The sequence below is a fragment of the Lytechinus variegatus genome, chromosome 6, assembly GCF_018143015.1.
Source record: "Lytechinus variegatus isolate NC3 chromosome 6, Lvar_3.0, whole genome shotgun sequence".
In the NCBI taxonomy this organism is placed as follows: Eukaryota; Metazoa; Echinodermata; class Echinoidea; order Temnopleuroida; family Toxopneustidae; genus Lytechinus; species Lytechinus variegatus.
Genome location: NC_054745.1, coordinates 30,349,839 through 30,373,025, shown reverse-complemented (window position 1 = coordinate 30,373,025; position 23,187 = coordinate 30,349,839). Strand labels below are relative to the sequence as shown.

At 36.1% G+C, this 23,187-nt stretch overlaps 2 protein-coding genes across 2 annotated transcripts in view; one reads left to right on the top strand and one right to left on the bottom strand.

Moving 5' to 3' along the window:
* The window catches only part of LOC121417702, a 92,477-nt gene extending 83,850 nt beyond the window's left edge, over nt 1-8,627 (top strand). The window contains exons 60-69 of the mRNA XM_041611436.1: nt 190-285; nt 908-1,065; nt 2,234-2,476; nt 3,292-3,464; nt 4,497-4,640; nt 5,340-5,525; nt 5,832-5,932; nt 6,601-6,671; nt 7,345-7,540; nt 8,173-8,627. Of these exons, the coding sequence (XP_041467370.1) occupies nt 190-285; nt 908-1,065; nt 2,234-2,476; nt 3,292-3,464; nt 4,497-4,640; nt 5,340-5,525; nt 5,832-5,932; nt 6,601-6,671; nt 7,345-7,540; nt 8,173-8,339 (1,535 nt within the window). The 3' untranslated portion in view covers nt 8,340-8,627. The remainder of the gene's footprint in view (nt 1-189; nt 286-907; nt 1,066-2,233; nt 2,477-3,291; nt 3,465-4,496; nt 4,641-5,339; nt 5,526-5,831; nt 5,933-6,600; nt 6,672-7,344; nt 7,541-8,172) is intronic.
* Nucleotides 8,628-16,225: 7,598 nt separating this feature from the next.
* On the bottom strand, nt 16,226-22,415 carry LOC121417349 (transmembrane protein 101-like). Its single transcript, XM_041611028.1, has 3 exons — nt 22,259-22,415; nt 19,317-19,494; nt 16,226-18,340 (listed from the first exon to the last, which is right to left on the bottom strand). Exons 1-3 carry the CDS (start codon nt 22,396-22,398, stop codon nt 17,891-17,893), a joined length of 768 nt encoding a protein of 255 aa, XP_041466962.1. The 5' UTR covers nt 22,399-22,415; the 3' UTR covers nt 16,226-17,890.
* Nucleotides 22,416-23,187: the final 772 nt, after the last annotated feature.

Below are 23,187 nucleotides of genomic sequence, written 5' to 3'. Positions count from 1 at the left end.
TGGAGGATGTGCACACATTGTGTGCGGGAATGACTGATTGAATCCGATGACCGGGGGTAATAATATATCTGTAAAGCGCTTAGAAACGTCGTTCCGATGGATTAAGCGCTATATAAAAGCGGATTATTATTATTGTTATTATTTGGTCAGTCACCCAATGTAAGTCCTGTTTTTTCTACGTTTTTTCAGGTGATGAATGTGATGACGATAAAGACGGAGATGGGGTCCCAAACAGCTCTGACAATTGCCCTCTATATCCCAACGCTGGACAGACTGATGACGATGGTAAGAGGCACATTACTCTCTCTTTCCACACTTCTGTATCTATTATTATTTGTTTTGGCGTCACCTGTGCCTGGGAGGCGAAAAGCGAACTGAATCACTGTGACCCGCAGGTCTCTCCTCCCGATATAACTGATTGGGGGGAATGCAGGTGGACCACTACACCGGGTTTCCCCCTACTCTTATACGAATAGTGCAATGGGTTCTTAACGTGCAAGGGTGGTGACTCTCCTCTACACGGGGCCTCCATTTAACGTCCTATCCGAGGGATAGTTGAAAAATAGGTCGTACACACTTTCTCCAATCTACTTCACTGTTTCAACATCTTTATTTCATAATGCTTTGTAGAATTAATGGGTATATTGCCCTATTAGTTACCTGACATTAATGTTCCTGTGACCTTTGACCCCTAGTCTGACGTATTTATTATCATGTAATGCCCTGGGTATAACGTCATAGGAGAGACAGCTATGATGGAGAGAGGTGCCAAATAAAACTGTTCTAGGAATAACTGATACCTTTGACACCTTTACCTCACCTGAAATTAAAGTTCCTATGACCTTTGACCCTTCACTGTCCAGTCCCATGTGTTTATTTTTATGTCATGCTATAGGTAACCACATAGGAGATGTTTGCGAGACAGATTACGATGGAGACGGTGTGTTAGACGACGATGATAACTGTCCGAAGAGTAACCGCTACCATGTGACGAACTTTGACCCATTTATATCGGTGAATCTCGAGACGGTGGATGATCCGCCATCATGGCATTTGACAGATTCAGTAAGTTATTATAGTTTAATGCTTTTTTGACAGTGCAATGATGTAATAAAAGCTTTTTTACATAATGAAGCCATGTATGAATGTTTGTGTATAGACAGGAAAAATCATATTTTTTGTATAGGGCCTACTTTACTGCGGACAGATTGTATTCGTAGTAATAATGAAAAAATAATGATATTAATGATGTTCATTATGATGGTAATGATGATGATGATGATGATAGTATTAACATAATGATAATAGCAATAGTAATGATACTAACTATAATAAAAATGATAACAATAATAGTCATAATAATGACATTTATAATTATAATGATAATAATAATTGTAATGCCAATGATGATGATAATGATAATGATGTTATGATATAAGTTAATTCAAAGCACTGGATTTTTTATGAGATTCATAAATCCCTTTGTTTCAATGCACTTCTCTGTTCTTTAAGAATAAGACAATTAAGTTATATTATATTTTTTTATAAATTAACACCCCTCCCTCCCCTTCTTCAGGGCAAAGATACTGATAAAATGATGATGATAATGACTAGAGCAACAAAAATAGTATCAAAAGTAATAATAATAATGACTATAATAATAATAGTAGCAATAATAGTAATAATAATAATGATAAAAATAGTATTACTAATGATGATGATGGTGGTGATGATACAAATGTTTCCAAGCACTGGAGTTTGTATGACATGCATTAAACTGCTCCACTCTGTTCTTTAAAGGTATGATCAAGGCTGGAGATATTGATATCTCAATAAATACATGTAGAGTAAAATTCACACAGCAAAATGCTGAAAATTTTATCAAAATCGGATAACAAAGTTATTGAATTTTAAAGATTTGCATTATTCTGGTGAAACAGTTCTAGGCATGTCTGTATGAATATTCATTAGGTGGGCTGATGATGTCATATCCCCACTTGTTTTGTATTTTATTACATGAAATTAGGTTATTCAATTTTTTTTCTACCAAGAACTAAAACGATTGGATCGACACCTGAGTAAATGCATTAGTTATTTATTGCGGCAACGTAGTGAATTTTAGTGAATTTTACTCTATTTATTTAGATCAAAATATTTTCAGCCCGGACCATCCTTTAAGACAAAAACAATAATATTATGCTATGTGTGTTTATTTACTCCCCTTTTTCTTCAGGGCAAAGAAATTCACCTCTTCAACTCCTCCTTCATATCCTCCCCTGTGATGTTGATCGGCTACGAAACGTTAGGACCGGTAGACTTCCGTTGCACCATGTACGTGAATGGTGACGACGGGGGCAACTACATGGGCTTTGTCTATGGCTATCAGAGCAATAGGAAGTTCTATGTAGCGATGTGGAAACACACCAACCTTAACAAGGATACACAATATGCTGGATTAAAGGGATTACAGATCAAGGCAAGTCGTGTTCACACTATTATTTAATCTCATGGTAGTGTAGGATTTGAAGTCGTCTGAAGAAGCTGATTGCAATTTCATTTTTATCGTATTTTTGTGCAACCAACATATATGTAATAATAGTAATGATATGCAACATTCATATAGCACTTAATACAAATGTTTTTAAGCGCAGCTACCTTGATCGGGCGCACCGAGCATTCAAGGAATTCCTTATTACCCAGTAACCATTACTACACCTGGGTCGAGAGTGGCAAATGCAGATAAATGCCTTGCCAAAGGATGCTAGTGCTACGTTGGGATTAGAACCTGAAATCTGAAATATATACCTGAAATAGAATTATGAAAAAAAAATCACATAAATTTGAATTAGTATTTGAAATGATATAATTATCATTATAGAGATTGAAAAATTAGTATGGATGTCATTATATAACCAGTGCCCCATCTTCCAAAGAGTTACAATTGATCCAATCAATCATAACTATGGAAATCCATCAGTGTCATAATTGTTTTCTACAGGAAATTTGCAAAATGTCCTTGGTGAACAAAGGAGAACACACCAAATTGTCAAGAAATCAATAAATTTATGGATATACATTTATATCTAGAGAAAAATTTGAACAGACATGCATTTAATATGTTGACTTTGCTGGCTTTCCATAGTTGCAATTCATCGAATCAATTGCACATCTTTGTAAGACGAGCCCCAGATATTACTAGTTGAGACTTGAAGTGGTGCTATGCAAGATTTGTATTTCCTTTCACACTGAGCTTGAAATCACCCATTGTGAAATATGTCCTTTGATACGCAGAAGGTGCACTCTGCAACGGGTCCTGGGACCACGCTAGCCAATGCTCTGTGGCACTCGTACACCACCTCAGATGAAGTCGAACTGATGTGGCACGACCCACTGATGCAAGGTTGGCAGCACAGGACAGCGTATCTGTGGAGACTTACTTATAGGCCTTCTATTGGGATTATGAGGTATGCACTGTGATTGGGATTATTAAAAGAAAGATGATGTTGATGATGGTTTTCAGTGGCGTACCTAGGATTTTCCACGGGGGGGGGCAAAACCGGTCGAAAAATTTGACAAGCAAGCGAAAAAATAATAAAATTGACACACACACACACACAGAAAAGGCCTTCAATCGTACCAGAAAAAAAAAATTGACAAGCAAGTCGGGGGGATAGGTTTTCAAGCTCGCCAGGGGGAGCAGGGATATGTCATTTGCATGGGCTGAGTTGTCAGGGGGGCAGACTGCACCCTCTGCCCCCCCCCCCCCCCCCCCCCCGTAGGTACGGTAGTGATGGATTTGATGATGCTTATGATGAAGATTATGGTGAAGGAGGTGAAAGTTATGGAAAGAATGACAGTGATTTTGGTGATAGTGGTGGTGGTTGTGGTGTTGATGTTGATAATGATGATGATGGTGGGGTGATAATGATGATGGTGATGATAATAAAGATTATAGTGTTGATGATGGTAATTATGGTAGTGATGATGGTGATGATAGTGATGATGATTATGATGATGAGGTGGAGAGGGATGAGGATGATTATGATGATGATCGATATTTGTGATGTTGGTGAGGATGATGATAATGGTGATGATCATCATGATGATGATGTTGTGATGATGATGGTGATGATCATGATATTGAAAGTAATGATCAGAAAGAGGTGGATAATGATGATAAAGATAATAAGGATTATGGTGATATTTAGGAAGAGGAGTATAGCTCTGGGGCCCATTTCCTAAAGAGTTACATTAAGTTGTAACTTTGCCTTTATCACAACTACCATGGCAATTAACAGGGCTCATCAGCCAATCGAAATCAAGGTTACCGTGGTAGTAGCCATAATTGCAAAGTTACAACAGCTGTAACTCTTTATGAAACGTGTCGCTGCTGGGGATTGTGGTGATGATGTGCCAGAAATGGCAAATACAATATCAATTCTATTTTTTCTATTAAGCCTGGTGACAGCTATGATTTTTTTCTGCCATCTTTTCAGGGTCACAATCAAATCTGGAGATGTAACTTTGACGGATTCTGGTGACCTTTATGACACGACCTTTCTCGGAGGTCGTCTTGGTGTCTTTGTTTATGACCAGCCCGATGTCACCTTCTCCCATATGAAATATGAATGTGCTGATCGGTAAGTATTTCAACTCTTCAATTAGTTTTAGTCATAAATGTGTTCTAAAAAGTCTAGTTAGTATAGAGGTGCATTCATTCAATGGTAGAACGATTCCTCTTTACTGGTATGCATCAAGTGCTATTTGAAAATTAACACATCAGTGTCCCTTGGAGCAGATGATAAGCCATCAGTCCTCTTCTGGCCTAAACCATACACTTGTATTGTACATCAAGTGCTATTTGAAAATTAGCACATCAGTGTCCCTTGGAGAGAATAATAAGCCATCAGTTCCCTTGTGCCTTTAACCATACACGTGTATTTTACCAGTTGATGTCATTTGATAATCATCTTTCTGTGTAGAGTTATCTCAGTTATGCGCAGTTTGTCAAGACATTTACAAGTTACAAGGTATATATATACTTACAAGTTTGAATATGCATCCGTTTAGGAACAGTCTTTGAACTTAGAGTTATTCGAATTTAAAAACTTAAGTTCTTAAACAAAAACCTATTTTTGAAGCGATTAAATGTAGTTTGTTTTGTGTGATTGCATCACTGAATGCACTGTCGGTATGAAATTGCTGTGTCTTTCTCCATTTATTTACATGTGAATCTGTCAAAGGGTCTTGATTAGAAACCAACTCAGACATTTATGCCTTTAAAGATCAAACAAGCTTTTATGCAATATAATTATTTTATTTTTCTTCTATCTTATCAGATTAAACCAAGCTCTCCAATTCGATGGGGATGATGATTATGTAATACTACCCGGTATCCAGACGCTTGATATCGATGAGAGCTTTACATTAGAAGCATGGTGTTACCTAGAGACGGGGTCTCTTACTTCAGTGCTACCGGTGTTTGGAGCAGCTGACGATAGTCTTTCTCTCATCATAGATGATGGGTAAGCAGATTATAAAAAGGGTTTACGTAAGGGCAATTCCATAAAATATGTATGTCCGAACCCCCTCTTTGTGGGACATTTATGAAATATTCTGTCTCTGATTTCTTGTTCTTTTGACCGTCTGCAATGCTCTCAAAAGACCAATACTTGGTCAGTTTATGAAGTGAAGCAAAACTTGAGAAATACAGGAGGACCAGGTTTTAAAGATTAGGAAAAGTTGATAAAATATGATGATGATGATCAATGACTACCATTTAAAAAAATTGATTTCTTGTTTTATTTTGGATTCTTTTCTTATTGTTGCAGCTATGTATATGGGAAATATGGGAGCTTTTATGTGAATGCTACGAGCAGTCCGCTTGTAGAAGATGCTTGGAACCATGTAGCACTCAGACTAGACGCACAAGGTATGATGTTTATTCTAGAGGGTAACAACAACCCTACAGTGATATATGTAATATAAAGGCATTCATTATTTTATGAAGCCGTGCAGAAGTATATTCAATAAATGTTTTGTATTCAGGAACGTTTATTTCAGGTTGATTGATATGTGTAGGCCTATGTATTTGATTTGCTTGTCAATTCGTTTTGATTGTATTTCCATGGAATTGATTTGATTGCATGTTCAATTAATTGATTGCGTTGCATTTTCAATGAATTATTTTGCTTGCATTTTAAATGAGTTGATTTTTTTGCAATTTCAATGAATTGATTTGATACAATTTTCAATGAATTGATTCAATTGTATCTAACATATATTAATTTGATTGCTTTTCAATATATTAATTACATTGCATTTTCAATTTATTGATTTGGTTACAGTTTTAATATATCACACTGAATGCAACTTCAAGAAATTGATTTGATTTTACTTTTAATGAATTGATACTCATTTTGAATGAACAAATTTGATTGCATTTTCAATTCATCAAGTTGACTGCATTTTCTTGGAATTGATTTGATTGCATCTTCAATGACTTAATTTGATTGCATATTGAATTGACTTGATTGCATATTCACTGTATAAAATTTAGATCCCTAACAACTTGAGTTGCTTTTCTATTGATTCATGTAGATTGCATCTTGTCCTTATTTGTGAATGGAACTTTAGAGGATGATACTACTAGCGTACCTGGACTGACTTGGGTATGTAGTGAACATCCAATCTTATAAATTGACCTGAAATATGTCAGTTATTGTAAAAAAAGAAGATAATTTTAGGAATAAGAAATGTCTAATTATCGATATAAACGAGCCATATGCACTTATGAACTGCATAAGTGGATGTCACTAGTTTGGTCTCAAAAGGAAAAAAAAAATCATGAAAGGACTCGGCGATTTGTTTAATCAGTGTAATTGGGAAAAAGTATAATTTTTGTCAATTTGAGGAAAGAAAACAGATTATCCTAATTGTAAGAAAATGTTTGTATTGCTGTGGTTATTGTGTGGATTGTTACAGTACATGTACGTGTCCTTGGTGACTTGTCAATCAAAGCACTGCATCGATACGACAAGTGCATGACAATTGTATTATCTACGGAAGTGCTTGAAAGGACAAACCTTTCACACGTGAAATTCTTATCATAATTTGAGTGAAACTTAACTGGAATTCATCTCCGGAGTAGAATTTGAAGTCGTGATTGTGATTAGCTTTCGTGATGTTAAGTTCCACAGGTGCTAAAAATTTGTCATAAGCCTTCTTTTTCACTGGAGTCATCATTCAAATTACGATTTTTTTACCGTGTGAAAGGGCGGCAAATTTCATGAAATCCTAGATTGCCAGACACCTTTTCCTTGATCTCTTTATGTTGTTGCCCAGAGCTCTGATGTGGTTCTTTATCTTGGAGCTGATAATAGCAGCAATCTGTTTGAAGGAACTATGGATGAGGTTAGAATATGGGGGCTAGCTTTACTAGACTCTGAGATTGAGGAACACATGCAGCTAGCTGGCCTGGACTGGCAGAAACACAAGAAACTACTGGATGGTCATTATACTATGGATACAGAGAGTGATGGTGAGTAGTATGGTGATGCTGATCATGATGATGATGGTTGTGGTGATGATGATGGTGATGGTAATGATGATGATGGTATGATGATGGTGATGATGATGATATTAGTGGTGATGATGATGATGATGTTGGTGATGATGGTGGTGACTATGGTGATGGTGATGATGATGACGATGATTGTGATGATGATGATGATAATGGTGGTGATGATGGAGATGATGATGGTGGCGGGTGGGACAATGATGATGATTTTGGTGATGATGATGATTTTGGTAATGGTGGTGATAGTGAAGAGGATTATGATGATGTCGATTGGTGATGGTGGTAATGATGATAATGGTGATAATGATGGTGTTGATGAAGATGATGGTGATGATGAAGATGATGGATATGATCTTTATGATGATGGCATAGTTTGGCGGTAAACTGCACTCCCTAAAAGTGTGCTCTAGCTTAGTTGGCTTAGTGTTATCTTAACTAGACCGCTGCTGTGAGAGTGCCGCATAAAGTGATTTGAAATAGAGAAAATGGTGAAACATTCTTTTTTAATGTTGTTAATCATATTTAACACTCTTTGGATGATTTCATAGCAACTCTGCAGGTTATATGATAAATTTCAACCTTTCATGTTGTAGGATCCACCATGCTGGTCGATGATTCATTGTACGACAATCATGGAATGATCATGGGAGATGCAACGTTTATACCAAGCACGCTGGATGCTGGAAGGTTTGAAGTGACTTACCCAGACTCAAGACGAAGGAGAAGAAGAAGGAGTATCGATAGACACACAGAGTTATGATCAAAGCTAATAAATGCTGAAAGAACTTGTCTTAATGCACAAGCAGTTTTATACATGAATAAGTTCAAGTATAGGATTCGTACCAAGTACACTAGACACTGGTAGGTTGGAAATAACCTGTCTGGACTTGAGGAGGAGGAGGAGCGCCGATAGACATAGGGAATTATGATAATAACTATCGAGAAATGGAGAAAACTCATTTTATTGCTCAAGCAGTTTTATATATAGATTATACCAAGTATTCACACCAGGGCTCCGTAACACAAAGGTTTGCGATGAATTGCAAATATGAAAAAAACGCTCTGATTGGTCCCTGGTCAATATTTTAAACCTAATGCGCGTGTAATGTTGATAATGATTGGTCAGTTGATTTAGCGATTGATCGCTAATCTTTGTGTTATGGAGCCCTGGTTCACTTGATGCTGGTAGCTACTTACGCAGATTCAAGACGAAAGAGGAGGAGGAATTTTGATAGGCATAAAGAATTATGATCAAACCTATCGAAAGTGGAGAGAACTTTTTTAATTGCTCAGGCATTTTTTTGTTATATGACTTGAGTAGATCAAGCATTGTTACCAAGTAAACAGGACGCAGTTAGGTTTGCAGTGATGCAGACTCTAAGCGAAAGAGAAGTAGTATTGAAAGATATTCAGAAATATGATCAAAACCATCATAAGTGGAGAGAACTAATTTTGCACAAGATATGACCGTGGTAGATAAAGCGTTATCTAGCAAGTAGACTCAATGCTGGCTGGTTTGAAGTTACTTATGCAGGCATAAAGATATTTTTGTACTTGTATGGATTAATGCACAGGCAATATGATGAAAACAGATCCATAATTTGTACCTAGTTTTAAGCTGTCAGAGGGACAAAAAAAGTACTGATATTTTTTTATATTTATATGTAAAAGAGATGCCCAAACCTTTCTTATTTGATAAGATATATATAAAATATATAAAACATATTGAATGTGAACTATAGATATTGGATGAGCTCTGAGACTAAGAAGAGCTTTGATGCTTCTTGTTGAAGTATATTGAGGCTATACCGTCCAATGATTTCGGGTGTCCATTCTATTTTTAGATGTACATAAACTTATGCCTGATTCTACAAACTTGAATGTTTTGTATGCCAAAGAATTCCATGGCATTTTCTACTGAGTATTACTGCTTTATATTGAACTTATGACAACAATAATCTAAGAAATTAAAAAATGTGATATTAACATTGAGCATTGTGGCCCAGTGGATTAGTCTTCGGACTCTGAAACAGAGGGTCGTGTAGTTTCCTTCAGCAAGAAATTTATTGTGCTGCACTCAACCCAGGTGAGGTTAATGGGTACCTTGTCCTGGTAGGAATCAATTCCTTGAAATACATGTGCACTTAAGTCATCATGGCGGAGTTAAAGCTGGGGTGACAAAAACCTTCCATTTGAGAACACTATACCCCAGTTCCCCTTCTCATCAATTCTCTTCTCCAGCCGTAACTGCCCCAAGAAAGCAATTTAAGTTTCAAAACACCTGTTTCTTGACGTTGGTCCGAAGATAAAACAACAGCCCGGCATATACAGTCACAGCAGGGGGCCATACAAGATGGGATGCATGTGCAGTGCTGAGTGCGGTCCCTGTAAGCATGCCGTCATTTTTATTCGCTTACTTTCCTTATTACGAGGTCGATTATCTTCGTTCGAAATTGAAAATGGACTAACATTGGGTTAATGAATACAATATGCCTTTGAAAACGTGATTAAATATTTGAATAGAATAATTTCATTCGGAAGGTCCTACTACAGGCAGAGAAGTCTTACGTAATAGCGCAGCTGTTGTTTATCTTTTATCGTCCTTTGCTCAACGCTCATATACTGGCCTGTGGGGGTGAAATTGAGACAGCGGGAATTACCCCTGGATTACTTGGCCAAGCGCGGTTGATAAGGGCTTGGAAATGATTTTTAGGAGATTCAAATGGAAAATGGGGTACAACACCGCAGTTCGCAATCCGAACTGCGGTATTGTTTCAAAGGGAAGTTTGACGTAATGGGGGTGAAAATATCCAAGGACTTTGGAAGCGTATAGACGTTACAATCATGATGTGATACGCACTATACAAGAAGTGTTTATTATTGTTATTATTTTTATTATTGAAAATAATTACATGAAACTTCATTCAAATGATACTACATGGGTATTTCAAGTAATGACTGTAAAGGGGGAAAAGAAGAGAAAAAGAAGAGTAACAAAAAGGGATCATCGAAGTATGTATTACCCTTATCCACTTGAGAGGGAGAAAAAAATGACTTCACTTTTGGGTTGTCTTCCTGTCTTGCCCCCCCTCTCTCTCTATCGAATTACCCTTGCTGCCAACTTCGTCAGCATTTCAACTTCAAGGCAAAAACCAGTTGTGGTAATGATCTCAATATGAGTCCCAACAGAATCTAATTAAATTGCCCTCAAAGTGTTATTACATGTATGTATAAATAAAAAAAAATATGTGCCAAATAGCTCTGGAAGAAAATGCGCAATTGCTGAGAAATGAGCAAAACGAGCACGGAATTCCATCAAATGGGTATTTTTTCAAAGCAATAATAATGCACCGTCCTACATGTGCTTTTCTGTGTATAGTGATCATCGGAATTATCAATTTTGAGCTAAAGGTTTCATGATTTTAGGAAGATAAGATTACATTAATGAACCAGATATAAATCTAGAATAATATGGTGGCAATTAACCTTGATTTTAAATGCTTTCTCATGAAATAATTGTTTGCTGCAACTACTATTGATCTGACTCTCCAGTGAATGACAAACTCATGATGCATGTTTTTTTGCTTTCTAGTGATTCATAGAGCATGCCCAGCCGTAAGAGTGACTTCATGAGAAATGTGCCATGTATATAAGAATGAAATTCATGTTGTAGTTATGGATAAAACTTCTTATTCCGTCCAAGCATATATGCCGAAGTATTACGAAGAGTTATTTGTATTTTATGCTATGTAGTGTGTTTTAAAATTTTGATTTTCCGTCCATGAATGAACCGTTGCATATTCTATGATGCAAATGATAAAAGGGTACTTCAAAATAGAGTGCTGCACGTACACAGCAGGATTAGAACTTCAACTCTTGAGAATAATTAAGGAATCCTATTTCAAGAGCAGACAGGGAAATTAATAGATGTGATTTTCTTTCAGGTACTATCTGCCAAATGATTTCAGTGTCTTCTTTTCTCCAAATAAATTTACTCACTCGTGCATGAATGAGGAATTGTCTAGACTGTCACATAAAAGACATGATTCGAAGATTTACAATAATAGGTAATTTATCTATAATATTTGTGATCAATTTTCATATGAATTATTGATATACATTTTTTTTAATTTACCATATATTTCTCAAAACGGTGACTTCTCAATATTTCAATTTTGATATAAACTATGCAATAAGTATTATGTCTTCACATACATATACTGGTATCTGCCCAACTCTAAAATAAAAGAAATAAAAACCAAACAAATTTTCATTTTCAATATAGAGACAGATTTTTTTTAATTTTGAGTCAAAATAGTGAACAGTTTTAAAATTTGAGGTATTTTATCCTGACACACTTAAGAATCAGGCACCATTTTTTTGTAATTTTACAAATTGAAAACTGTATTCTTCTTTCAAATTCTCGTTCTTACTTGAACAAGATTTTTGGCACACTTTCTCTTCTGAATAAAGAGAAAAAAAATTCTGAATGAAGCTTTTTAAAATTTGAAAATTTGATTTCAGTTGAATTTTAGCTGCGCAAAAAATGGGCTCCCTTCACAGCGTTTCTCCATTTTGTCCTCTTTCCAACTACTTTATAGTTTAATATGATAAAATACAAACCAATGCTACACCATTTTAATGTTTATGCAAAATGTTATGGTGATCAACCCTATTTTTGTAGAATCTGAAAGGGTAATAGGCTCTTTCAAATCTGTTTTTTTTTACATTGAATACCTTAAGGTATTGAAAATTCCAGTTGATGTAAAATAGTGCATGAAAGTCACATAAGTCACATAAATAATGTTGCTATGTACATGTTTTGGTTTTATCATTTATATGATATTGAATTATGCAAATCAGATGCTCGTATTCTATTAGGGCCCTGTTGCATAAAAGTTACTTTGCTATCTAAAGATAACTTGCATGAAATCCTTGATTTTTTATTGGCTGTTGACCAGCGTTACCATTGCAGAAAGAGTTGCAATCAATCGCAACTCTAAAAATCATGCGCAACTTGATTTTCAACCAATCAGCAGTGAGCATTTGGGACTTGCGATTGATTTTTTTTACTTGTGTTTAAACGCAACTCTTTCTGCAACGGACCCCAGATGTATTAGCCAACAGAGCACAGATTCTAAATCATGGACGTGTATTATTTATAAGTACATGCGATTATTTGAACAAACCCCATGTCTTTCGGCAAACATAATGAGAATTTCATGTTTTTAATTTGTGTAAAAATTCATCAACTTCAGTAGATTAATTGATTTGCAGTGGTGTTACATGTTATAATTGTATAAATTCAAATTCATATGTATATTTATATATTTTAAATTTGTACAGATAATTTTGTCAAAACTGAAATTATTTATTTTTACCAATTACTTGATGTAATCATGTGAATATTTAATCAAGATCACTTGTGCTTTCCAAAGTTGTAATTTATTTATCTTATTAGACAAAGAACAAGATATTTTTCCCTCCATTTTTGCATTAAAATGAGAAGTATTTCCATGGACATGAAAACTTGAATATTTTTGTATGTGACTTTGAGTCATTTAACATACATTTGGTATTAGCTGCAAACAAGACGCTGTGTCGGTGCCAGAAAACCGATAACGCAACACTTTCGTGCATCGCGTGAGTGCAAAAACGCACTTAGCAGCATGCATAAGTGCATTGCGTAAGGGTGTTTCTGCACTAAAGCAGTATACATGAAAATGTTTTGCTAAGGGCATTCTTGCACTGACACAACAAAGTTATATGTATGATAAAAACTGAATAATCATAAGCTTGCCTTTAAAATCCCTCACATACATGTATGTGATTGGTTTATTTTCATTTGATCCAATGCCAATTGGTCCAGTTGCCAACTCGTCTACTATCATTTGGTCTACCACAAGTTCATCCAATATCCACATGGTCTAATTGCCACTGCCATTTCGTCTAATAACCAGTTGGTCCAATCGCCATTTAGTCCATATACCATTTGGTCTGTATACCATTTGGTCTAATGAGACTAAGTGTTAATTGGGCAAAATGAATGAAAATAAAACAAATATTTGACCAACTGGTTATGAGATTAAATGGTCATAGACAAACTGGTGATTAGACGAAGTGATGATTGTACCAAATGGTTATTGGGCTAGATGGTTATTAGATGAAATGTTGAGACGGAATGGCATTAGACTAAATGAAGGTAGACCATGTGATGAGCGGACCTGCCATCCCAAACCAACAAAACTGTAGGTCACCCAACATGAGTGTTGACATTTTTATTAAGCTTGAGAAAGTACATCTTAACCCTAATTCTCCCGGGGTATTTTGATTCTTGTCATTCCGAGGGGGGGATCGCAACGAAAATTTGCATGATGGTAGAGAATGACGTAATCTACGCAGTTGCATTTGTAAATTTCACTGAATTCATATATTTCTATTTTATACGAATTACTTATCCTAATTTATTCATGAAATTATACTTTTTGCTCTGATTTACAAAATAAAGGGGGGGGGATCTCGGCTGCGGATTGCGCGATCACAACGAAAATTTGCATGATGGTAGAGAATGACGTAATCTACGCAGTTGCATTGGTAAATTTTACTGAATCCATATATTTCTATTTTATATGAATTACTTATCCTAATTTATTCATGAAATTATACTTTTTGCTCTGATTTACTAAATAAAGCTCCTAGAATGCTATTTCTTGGTGAAAATATTCTTTTTAGCATTCCTAACAATTGTGAATGAAAAAATTCTGGTTTCTTATATCTTTTTAATTTCTTATGTATTTCTTTGTTTTTTTTACTTTTTTTAATTGTTTTTTCAATGGAAATCGTTCCTGACTTAATTCTGATCATAAACAAGGCAAAATTGATTAAGATTAGTCAGTTAAAGTAGAAATGATGATACATTTATGAATTTTGTCTAAATACACAATTTGCATTGGATTTTTACATGAAATCACGATAATGCTGCGTAATGTCGTAACCGCGTACCCGGGCATCACAAATTTGGTCTAAAAATTTTCGTGAGACTTCAGAGTAAAAAGTCAGTGAGTAGTGAGGTCAAAAAATTTTGCGCAGCAGATATATTGCGAAAATTGACGGGGGGCGCCATAATGCCCCCCCCCCCGGGAGAATTAGGGTTAAGCTTTAAAGTGATTCATAACTTGTCAAACTTGATCAAGAATAACCCAAACAAGGACTTGACTGAATGCAGAAGAAATTAAGTGAAAGCTTCAAAAAATAGGGAGAAAATAAGGTTTGAAGTTCAGAATTCACTCACGAGATGTGTATACTGTACAACCTTGGTGAAACTTACAAGCAGATCCTTAAAAATTATGCTAACCAAACACTTGTACATGTATCTTGTCTTTTATTCAAATTTAAAGCTTCCAATATTGACAGTATGAATACGCTGATTTAGTCTAATGGTCATAGGCCCATATTCTGAAGTCGGGTTTAACTTAAACTCAGGTTTAAAGTTGTGGTTAAAGTATGGGAAGCCAAAAGTATCAAAATTTTTATTAAGTTGTATGTTTCTTATTTATGTTTACTGTGCTCTTTCCTGATTCATTGATGGAGAAGACAATCATCTATACTTCCTACACAATTATGAATGATTTGAGAGCCGAATGAGCTGAAGTATGATATCTCTACTGTTAGTGATTATGTAACAATTGGCTATCCATACTTATACCACCACTTTAAACCTGAGTTTAAGTTAAACCCGACTTCAGAATACGGCCATATAGTCTAATTTCCATTGAGACCATGCAGAAAAACAACGGCAATTTACAACATATTTTCCACTAAATACATGTAATAGAAGATTTTTTAAAATTCTAAATGAGATTAATATGCTTCTCTCTATCAAGTTGGCAACAATTGTTATACACTGACAAGTCTATAGATGGAAGATGTCTCCCCCCAAAAAAAAAAATGTTATAAAAGATGACAATTATCATTTCCAAATGGTGGTTTTACGGTTTTAAATACATTGCCAATTGTGTGGAATGAATAACTGAAGTTTAACAGCATTTATTCAGCATTGGAACAATCGTCCAGACTAAGAAAGGTACATTTTTTTTCTAATTAAATTCCATACATACGAATACTAGCAGTCAATATAAAGGCAATGTGGTTCCTGATTTCTTGATCAATAAAATACGCAATATGATCTTTTGTCCCCTAGATGACCTTTGACCTAATGATCCTCATAAACCCACATGTGGCATTAGCCACTGATTTGTACAAAGTGTAAACACAATTGATGTAGAAATAAAGAAATGAATGCAGGTTTAACAAAAATTTGACCTTTTCACCCATCATCTTCCTTGACACACATGTATCACCCAAGTATCATTTGTACCAAGTGTGATCAAAATCGATGCCTTGATAAAAATATCACAGTATATTAAATAAAAACTTGGCCTTATGACCCCTAGATGACCTTTGACCCCATAATACTCATAAGGTCACATGCTATATGTACCAAATATGAACATAAGTCAGGAAATAAATGAGAGCAATTTGAACAAAAATTGTAACAGACCAACAGACTAAAAGGAAGAGTGATCACTGGGTCTCTGCCGAACTTTGTTCAGGCAAAACAAACCTCATCCAGTCGAGAGAAAAAACTGTCCGAGTGTTTACTTATGTAGACATTGTATCAGTGTGTATAAAAAAAATACACTTTCGAAATGGTTGCTAAATAAAGAGAAATATATCATTTTTGAAAGTTGAGCTTATTGGTTTTCAATATATATAAGCATTTCTCCCAATAGTGCTTACCGGGTACTTTTTAGTTGGCAGTCACTTCAAAAGGCATGTATGTATATATTTTGTTTAGACACACTGTACGCGCAAGTCAAACATTTTATCAGCCCAGATAATGTAAAGCATGTTATAAGCCTCTTCAAAGTTAAACCTTTTCTTATTGTAAGAGATTTCAGTGCTTAATTGAGATTCAACATAAACAGATTTACTCTGATATGCCATTGAACAATACTCAAAATTTAATGAATGTATAATAACTTTTGCAAGACTCATGATCGTACTCCATACCTCACATGAATTGAATACTTACATCTTAAACCTAACCATATTAAATATCCAAATACAAGTTTGTATAGGAGTATGTAATAAAAGGAAAATGTTGAGTCACATTTATCAATTCCCCAATAAGATTATTGCTTTATGACATAATGGCTTCTCCACTCTGTTTGGAGCAATGCAGCCAGTTACCATCAAAACAAATCAGAGCAAATCGTGTAGTAGGTTTCACGGTACACCATGTATCTTTCCTGGGCAAATGTTGGTCCTTAAAAGGACCACCCAATCTCGACGTTTCGACAAGTGTGTTCTTGTCGTCCTCAGGAGAACAACCTATTTTTAAAAGCATAAACGTCGAGATTGGGTAGTCCTTTTCAGGACCAACATTTGCCCAGGAAAGATACATGGAGTACCATGAAACCTACTACACTATTCTTCTTAGCCATGGAAACCTTCAGAAGTTATATCAGAGCAAATACTTCCATGCTTGCTTTTTTCTGGTCAGCCATTTCTCACCTGGGTAGAGAGACGCAGTCGTAAGTGGCATGCCACAAAATAATTAATGCTTTAGTAAAGCTTATAATTCTGAGAGCTTTTTCATAAAGTTGTTGGAAGTGACGCATAGGTTTACACACAACTGGTACCCCGTTATGGGGTATTCAAATTGATTCAAGTTAATTCAATTCATTTCAGAACGGTTCAATTAAGTTAATTCAATTCAATCCAATTCAACTTAATTCAATACCTAGTTCAGTCCAATGAATTCATTCCAATTCAATTAAATTTGAATCTCAATCTAATCAACTCAACTTGAAACCCAATGTTTGTATATCAAAATTTGTTTAAGCACCTGAATCCAAGGTTTGAATTTGTCAAAATTTGAACAGGGTTAACCTTATTTTTACTGGGTTATTTCAGACCAGGTTTTTACAGGGGGAGGGGTAAAAATTGACCCCCCCCCTGCCACCTTATCAGATCTCAACTGCCAATCACGTGACCACAACAAGACTGTATACTGAAACTTTTAAAGGTTGATTTCTGAAATATTTAAGTAATTAAAAATGCAAATTGTTTTCCCTTTAACTCACTTTGAATCGCAAGTAGAATGCTGATTATCGGTGAAACTATTCAAGCTGACTTTTCTCACGAATATCTACCAAAAAAAATTGCCAAAACAGATTTAATCTTTGTGTAGAGTTGTGCGTGACTTACAATAAGCTTGATGAAACTGTCCCCTGAATCAAACTACTATCATGTTGCCATGAAAATCAAGCTGCACAGTACAGTGACACTATTTAGGACCATATTCATTTGCATCCAGTATTCTAATCTCGCTTTCTTGTGCCAGTAGTGAAGGTTACCATCTATGGTCAGGATAAAAAACGACAGGGCAACGGCTAAAAATGCACTGATGCGTTTAGTCTTGAACTCGGAGGAGAAGAGAAACCCGCCCATGAGGAGGGCCACGCCCAGGAGGACCATGGCCGTCTCGCCGTGGGGGACCGTCGAGAGGAAGGCCCGGCGTTCCTCGGGCGTCCGGTAGAGCTGGACGGAGTTGATGATGCAGAAGATGGAGATGAGGTTCTTGCCGTAGGGGAAGAGGAAGTGGAGGCGGTATTTCTTGCCGAGGTCTTCTCCGACGCGGCTGGCGAGGATGAGGAATACTCCGATGACTCCGATATCGTGAGATGCGATCCGTGCCTGGTGAGGTGAGGAGTTTTTTTGGAGGGAGGAGAGAAGGGAAAGAGAGAATGATTCTCGAACGATGATGAAAAGATCCTGAAATGGTACTGAACAAGGTACCCAAATGATTCCAAAAATTCATAAAGTTGCATATTTCTGACAGTCTTTGTACGAGAGACAGTCAGTTCCAGAAGGCAATGTGCCCAAAGGAATTCTTGCCAAGAGTAACGCTTTGTTTCCAATACTTGTTAAGGGTAGGGTTTTGCACGCCAATACTTGTTAAGGGGTGCATTTTCAGAATATGGAAAATACTTGTTTAGGGTGCTTTTCGAGACCCCATGGTCACGTATGGTATCACTCGTCAATGGAAGTGGCCCCCCTGGGGCAATGTGTTAACCTTCTGACTAATGAAATCTCTACAAGAGCCACCCAGTTCCCGAAGGCAATAGGTTAAATATTGAATTCTCTAATTTCCATAGACTTTGTACAGAGTCCACCCTGTTACAGTATAAAATGTGTTAAAGATAAATATCATCTCTGGCAATGATCTCAAACTGAGTTTGAACTTGATTTAAATTAAATTACTACCAAAGTGTTAAAAATAAAAAGATATGTGCCAAATAGCTCTGGAAGAATATGAATTATAATTGTTGATAAATGAGCAAAATAAGCATGGAATTACATCAAATATTAGGTATTTTTTTAATATTAATACATTGTCCCACATATCCTTTTTATGTGTTAGTGATCATCAGAATTATCAATTTGAGATAAGAACTCATGATTTTACAAAGATAAGTTTACATCAATGTAACAGATCTAGATACTATTTTGACAATTAACCTTGATTTAAACGACTTTCTCGCTTGTTTGCTTGCAACTACTGCCTTTTACCTTTAACATGTTGACTACCCAATTCAGTTATTTCCACAGACTTTGGTACAAGGAATACCCAGTTCCAACAGGCAAGAGTTAAATGACTCAAAGATCTTACCACGAGCCACATCTTGGTCTTTGGCTGCTGACTCTGGGTTAGCGTGGTGAAGATGGCCATGGAAACAGCCGTGACAACGGCCCAAAGGGACCTCTGCGACCCGAATGACATCATTGTCCCAGACGTGAACAGGACAAAGATGTGAATGTAGATGTAAACCAGCGGGAATCCTTCCGATCTAGATAATGAATAGAGAAGAGCCGTCGTTTGAGAATCAATAATTTATCATTTATAGGGCATCATGGTCTAGTGGTTAAAACCCTCGTCTTTCAATGTGGGGGACATGGCTCTGATTCCTTGAATAAAAAGAGAAAAATCAAACAAGCATAACACTTAAAATTTCATCAAAATCGGTCCGTAAACAAGCAAGTTGTGACATTATTAAGTTTTGCCTTATTTAAAAAAATAAGAAAATGCACATCCCTGTCGGTATGCAAATGAGGGAACTGATGACATCACTCACTATTTCTTTTGCATTCTATTATACGAAATATTCCAATTTTCTCCACAATATCCTGTGAAACATAGTTCTATAGGCCCGAATAGGCGACAGGATTACACATGCTGGCTCTCACTTAGCCTGGAGGCTCCTGGAGAGTAAAAAAATCAGTCTACTATATGTAGGCTTACTCTCCATGGAGCCTGGGTGGGAATACCATTGCTCTATACACACCATACTTTATCCCACAGTGAAATTAGACCAAAATTACTTAGGGTTTTGAGCCCAAACTTAGGTAAATGGGCCAAAACAAAACGCAGTATTATACTAATTGTTCATAATCACGTAATAAATTTTGGTATTTGTGAAATAATAATTTTTATCTATAAATTGTTCTTCAAAACGGCATCGCTAACCAGATGTACGTCATACATAAGTGGTTCAAGGGTCGACTCTATTTCATTGCGTTGTGTACATTTGGATCGAGGGATCTACACGACATCGGTCTGATAAGAAACCTCTATTTTCTATCATTCTGATTGACCTTTTTTCTAGTAGAGATTAATAAAATCACAATAATTTATGTGATTTTAATCAAAAGATGGATTTCCCTGTTTACAGGTGTTCGTCTCTTATGCATACATGAAGGGCGGTTCAAGACTCCAATGATGAAGAAATATGTCAAAGTTTTTTAAAAAGACATCATCATGGAGTCTTCAAGACTAGACTAGCCCTGCCGGTGTCACTCATTCTATGAACAAGGTTATGGATATGACCTTCTGCTTTGGCTTACTCCTCCCTGTGTGGTGAAATAAGGTTGGCAATGTTTGGTATATTTTCTCTTTTTCTTTGGGACAAATGCTTGATTTTTTTACACTGTCAGGTTCCACTACAGCTATTCATCATATAACTTGGCTTGTAAGTAAATTTGATTCTTTAAATTATTTTTTCTTAATAAAAAATATAGATTGAAAAACTACAATTGTCTTGCCATATCCATCACTCACACAACATGCGAGGTTAGTAATACTAACCTCGCACAACGCATGTGGTTTCATAGTGGACTTTGACGTTTTCATTCATCACACGAATGTGAGGGAATGAAAAACGCCAAACGTTTCAGTATTTCTCCACTATCGTATTCTTATTTTAATGATTTAAGTTTGTTTTAAAAATGAATTGGAAATTATTTATAAAAGTGTTTTTATCGCTTACCTCCAAGTCTCAACCAGGATACTCTGTTCGATCCGTCCTTAATACTGCAGTGGAAAGTACGCAAACAACAATCGAAAAGCAATTTTTCGTATCGAACATTCTCAATTCAAGTCGTCAGCGCATAATAGGAAATTGTACCAAAAATCAACAGGTTGCATCTCATGTATATACTTATTGGTAAAGTACGCCATCTTTTGACAAGATGATGATGAAAGTGGATTGAACGAGCAAGAAAATAATGCTGATCGCCTAGAATGCAGCTAGCTTGCAACACCGTAAACAAAGGTACGGTAGGCACTTAAGAACCAAGTTTGAAAGGACACTCGTAAAATTACGTCACTGTCGCGATGAATATTCATTAGATCGTGGTCGTGCGTGTTCAATACAAACTCTCTGCATGCATGCACTCAGTGTGTATTGAACACGCACGACCATGATCTAATGAATATTCATCGGTGAGAGTGACATAATTTTACGAGTATCCTTTCAAACTTGGTTCTTAAGTGCCTACTGGCTTGGTGAATAATATCGCGCGCCCTCTCTAGGCAAAAGTTGATATCAACGCTGATCCAGAGGCATCTATGTGAAGATCACGAAAAATGCTCTTAGTCTTATTTTATTAAAAAAACAGCAAAGAGAATTCAACAAACGATCCATATGGTTCAGTAAGTGTCATAGCGTAATTATAATTCTTAGCTACGATGTAAAGTCATACTTATTTTAGTAAAAAGGTGTGAAAGATTCACGTGCACCAGGTGCATATGAATCCTTCACACACAAGACGATTTGAAACCATGATGAGTGGCCATATTCATCAATAGAGGGCGTATACAACCAAAATATGCCCAAAATTCAAGTTTTCAAGCGCTCTGCTAGGCTCTGCTCTGGTGAATACAAAAATTACCCCCAAGTTACTGATTTAAAATAAATTGCAACTGTACGGAAATTGGTACTTTAACTTAAGTTTTGGTCACAAGTGATATATAAAAAGATATCACTGATATCTTAATTATTTTTTTAATTGTGTGCTGTGTACAGCATGCCATGGCCATTGGCATGCCATAGTCCTACCTGTAGATTCCCCACAGGCAGGGTGGTAATGAACCCTTGCCTTTGGCTTGGGTGTGCCGTTGTAAACTTCAGAATATTCAGAAATGTAATTTACACAAGTCATGTCAAGACACGAAATCAAGCACGTGGGGCTGAAGTCAGGAATAACACTAACAAACTTATCGAAGTACTAACGAATTCATCAAGAATGCTGTTTCAATTTGTGGTTAAAACATACCTGTGCTCTTGCTCTCTTTCAGAACAAAGCATTGTTAGTGTTAATGCAGAAAGAAATGGAAATCTGTACATTACAAAGGCAGAAACGCCTTTAATAATGGACAAGATTGACGGCTTCCGGTGAGCTGTGGGCGTCGCCATTTTGAATAAGTAGCTTATCGACCATGGTGGCGCTCGAAATATCTATGTGTTTATACAGGAACACTCATTGATAATGCCGATATAATTATAGGGGGAAAAAGTTTACTCTTTTTATTGAAAAGGGTGACAACTAAAAAGAAATGAATTTTGTAAGAATATAGACGTCCATCGTGCACCCCATCCCTGGACTCACCACAGGGCTATTCTCACTTTATTTTTTAAATATAATTTTATTCACTATGGAAGTGATTCGTAAAGCCTATTTTTTCGTGCGTTATTTATTAGTTATATGCTAAATTATCAATATGTTTCGCCCCCCCCCTTCATGGGCCTGGCTGGTCTCTGTCCTCATGTCCCCCTTTTTGTCCCTTTTGTACATAAATGTGTCCCTCTTCTCTCCCCACCTCTCTCTTAAGTTATTATAATTATATTGCATTTCTGTGTTGTTTACCAATGTTCTTTGAATTCGTAATGAGTAACCTTAATTCACAAGCATCGCTTCACTTAGGTCTCCTCGTCTTCCTTTAAAATTATTCCTTTTCTGTCTTAAGCTGTAGTTAAAAACAATGTTTTCTGCATATTCTGTTTTTATGTATATTTGTATGTTTTAGTCATGTACTCTGCTTATTGTTTCAGACATGTATGTTTGACATGTATTCAAACTCAAAGTTGGAAGACAAATAAAATGAACTTGATTCGTTATTCACATTCTTGAACTTGCTGTGTTGTTTAGTATTTTCTAAATTATAATAATGATGATAGGCCTACATTTGATATTGACTTGACAAT

Coding starts and splice junctions, on each gene's coding strand:
- LOC121417349 (XM_041611028.1), bottom strand. CDS start 22,398: ATGGCGACGCCCACAGCTCACCGGAAGCCGTCAATCTTGTCCATTATT. Junction 19,495..22,258: donor GAAAGAGAGCAAGAGCACAG/GTATGTTTTAAC, acceptor TTCATTATCTAG/ATCGGAAGGATTCCCGCTGG. Junction 18,341..19,316: donor AGACCAAGATGTGGCTCGTG/GTAAGATCTTTG, acceptor TCACCTCACCAG/GCACGGATCGCATCTCACGA.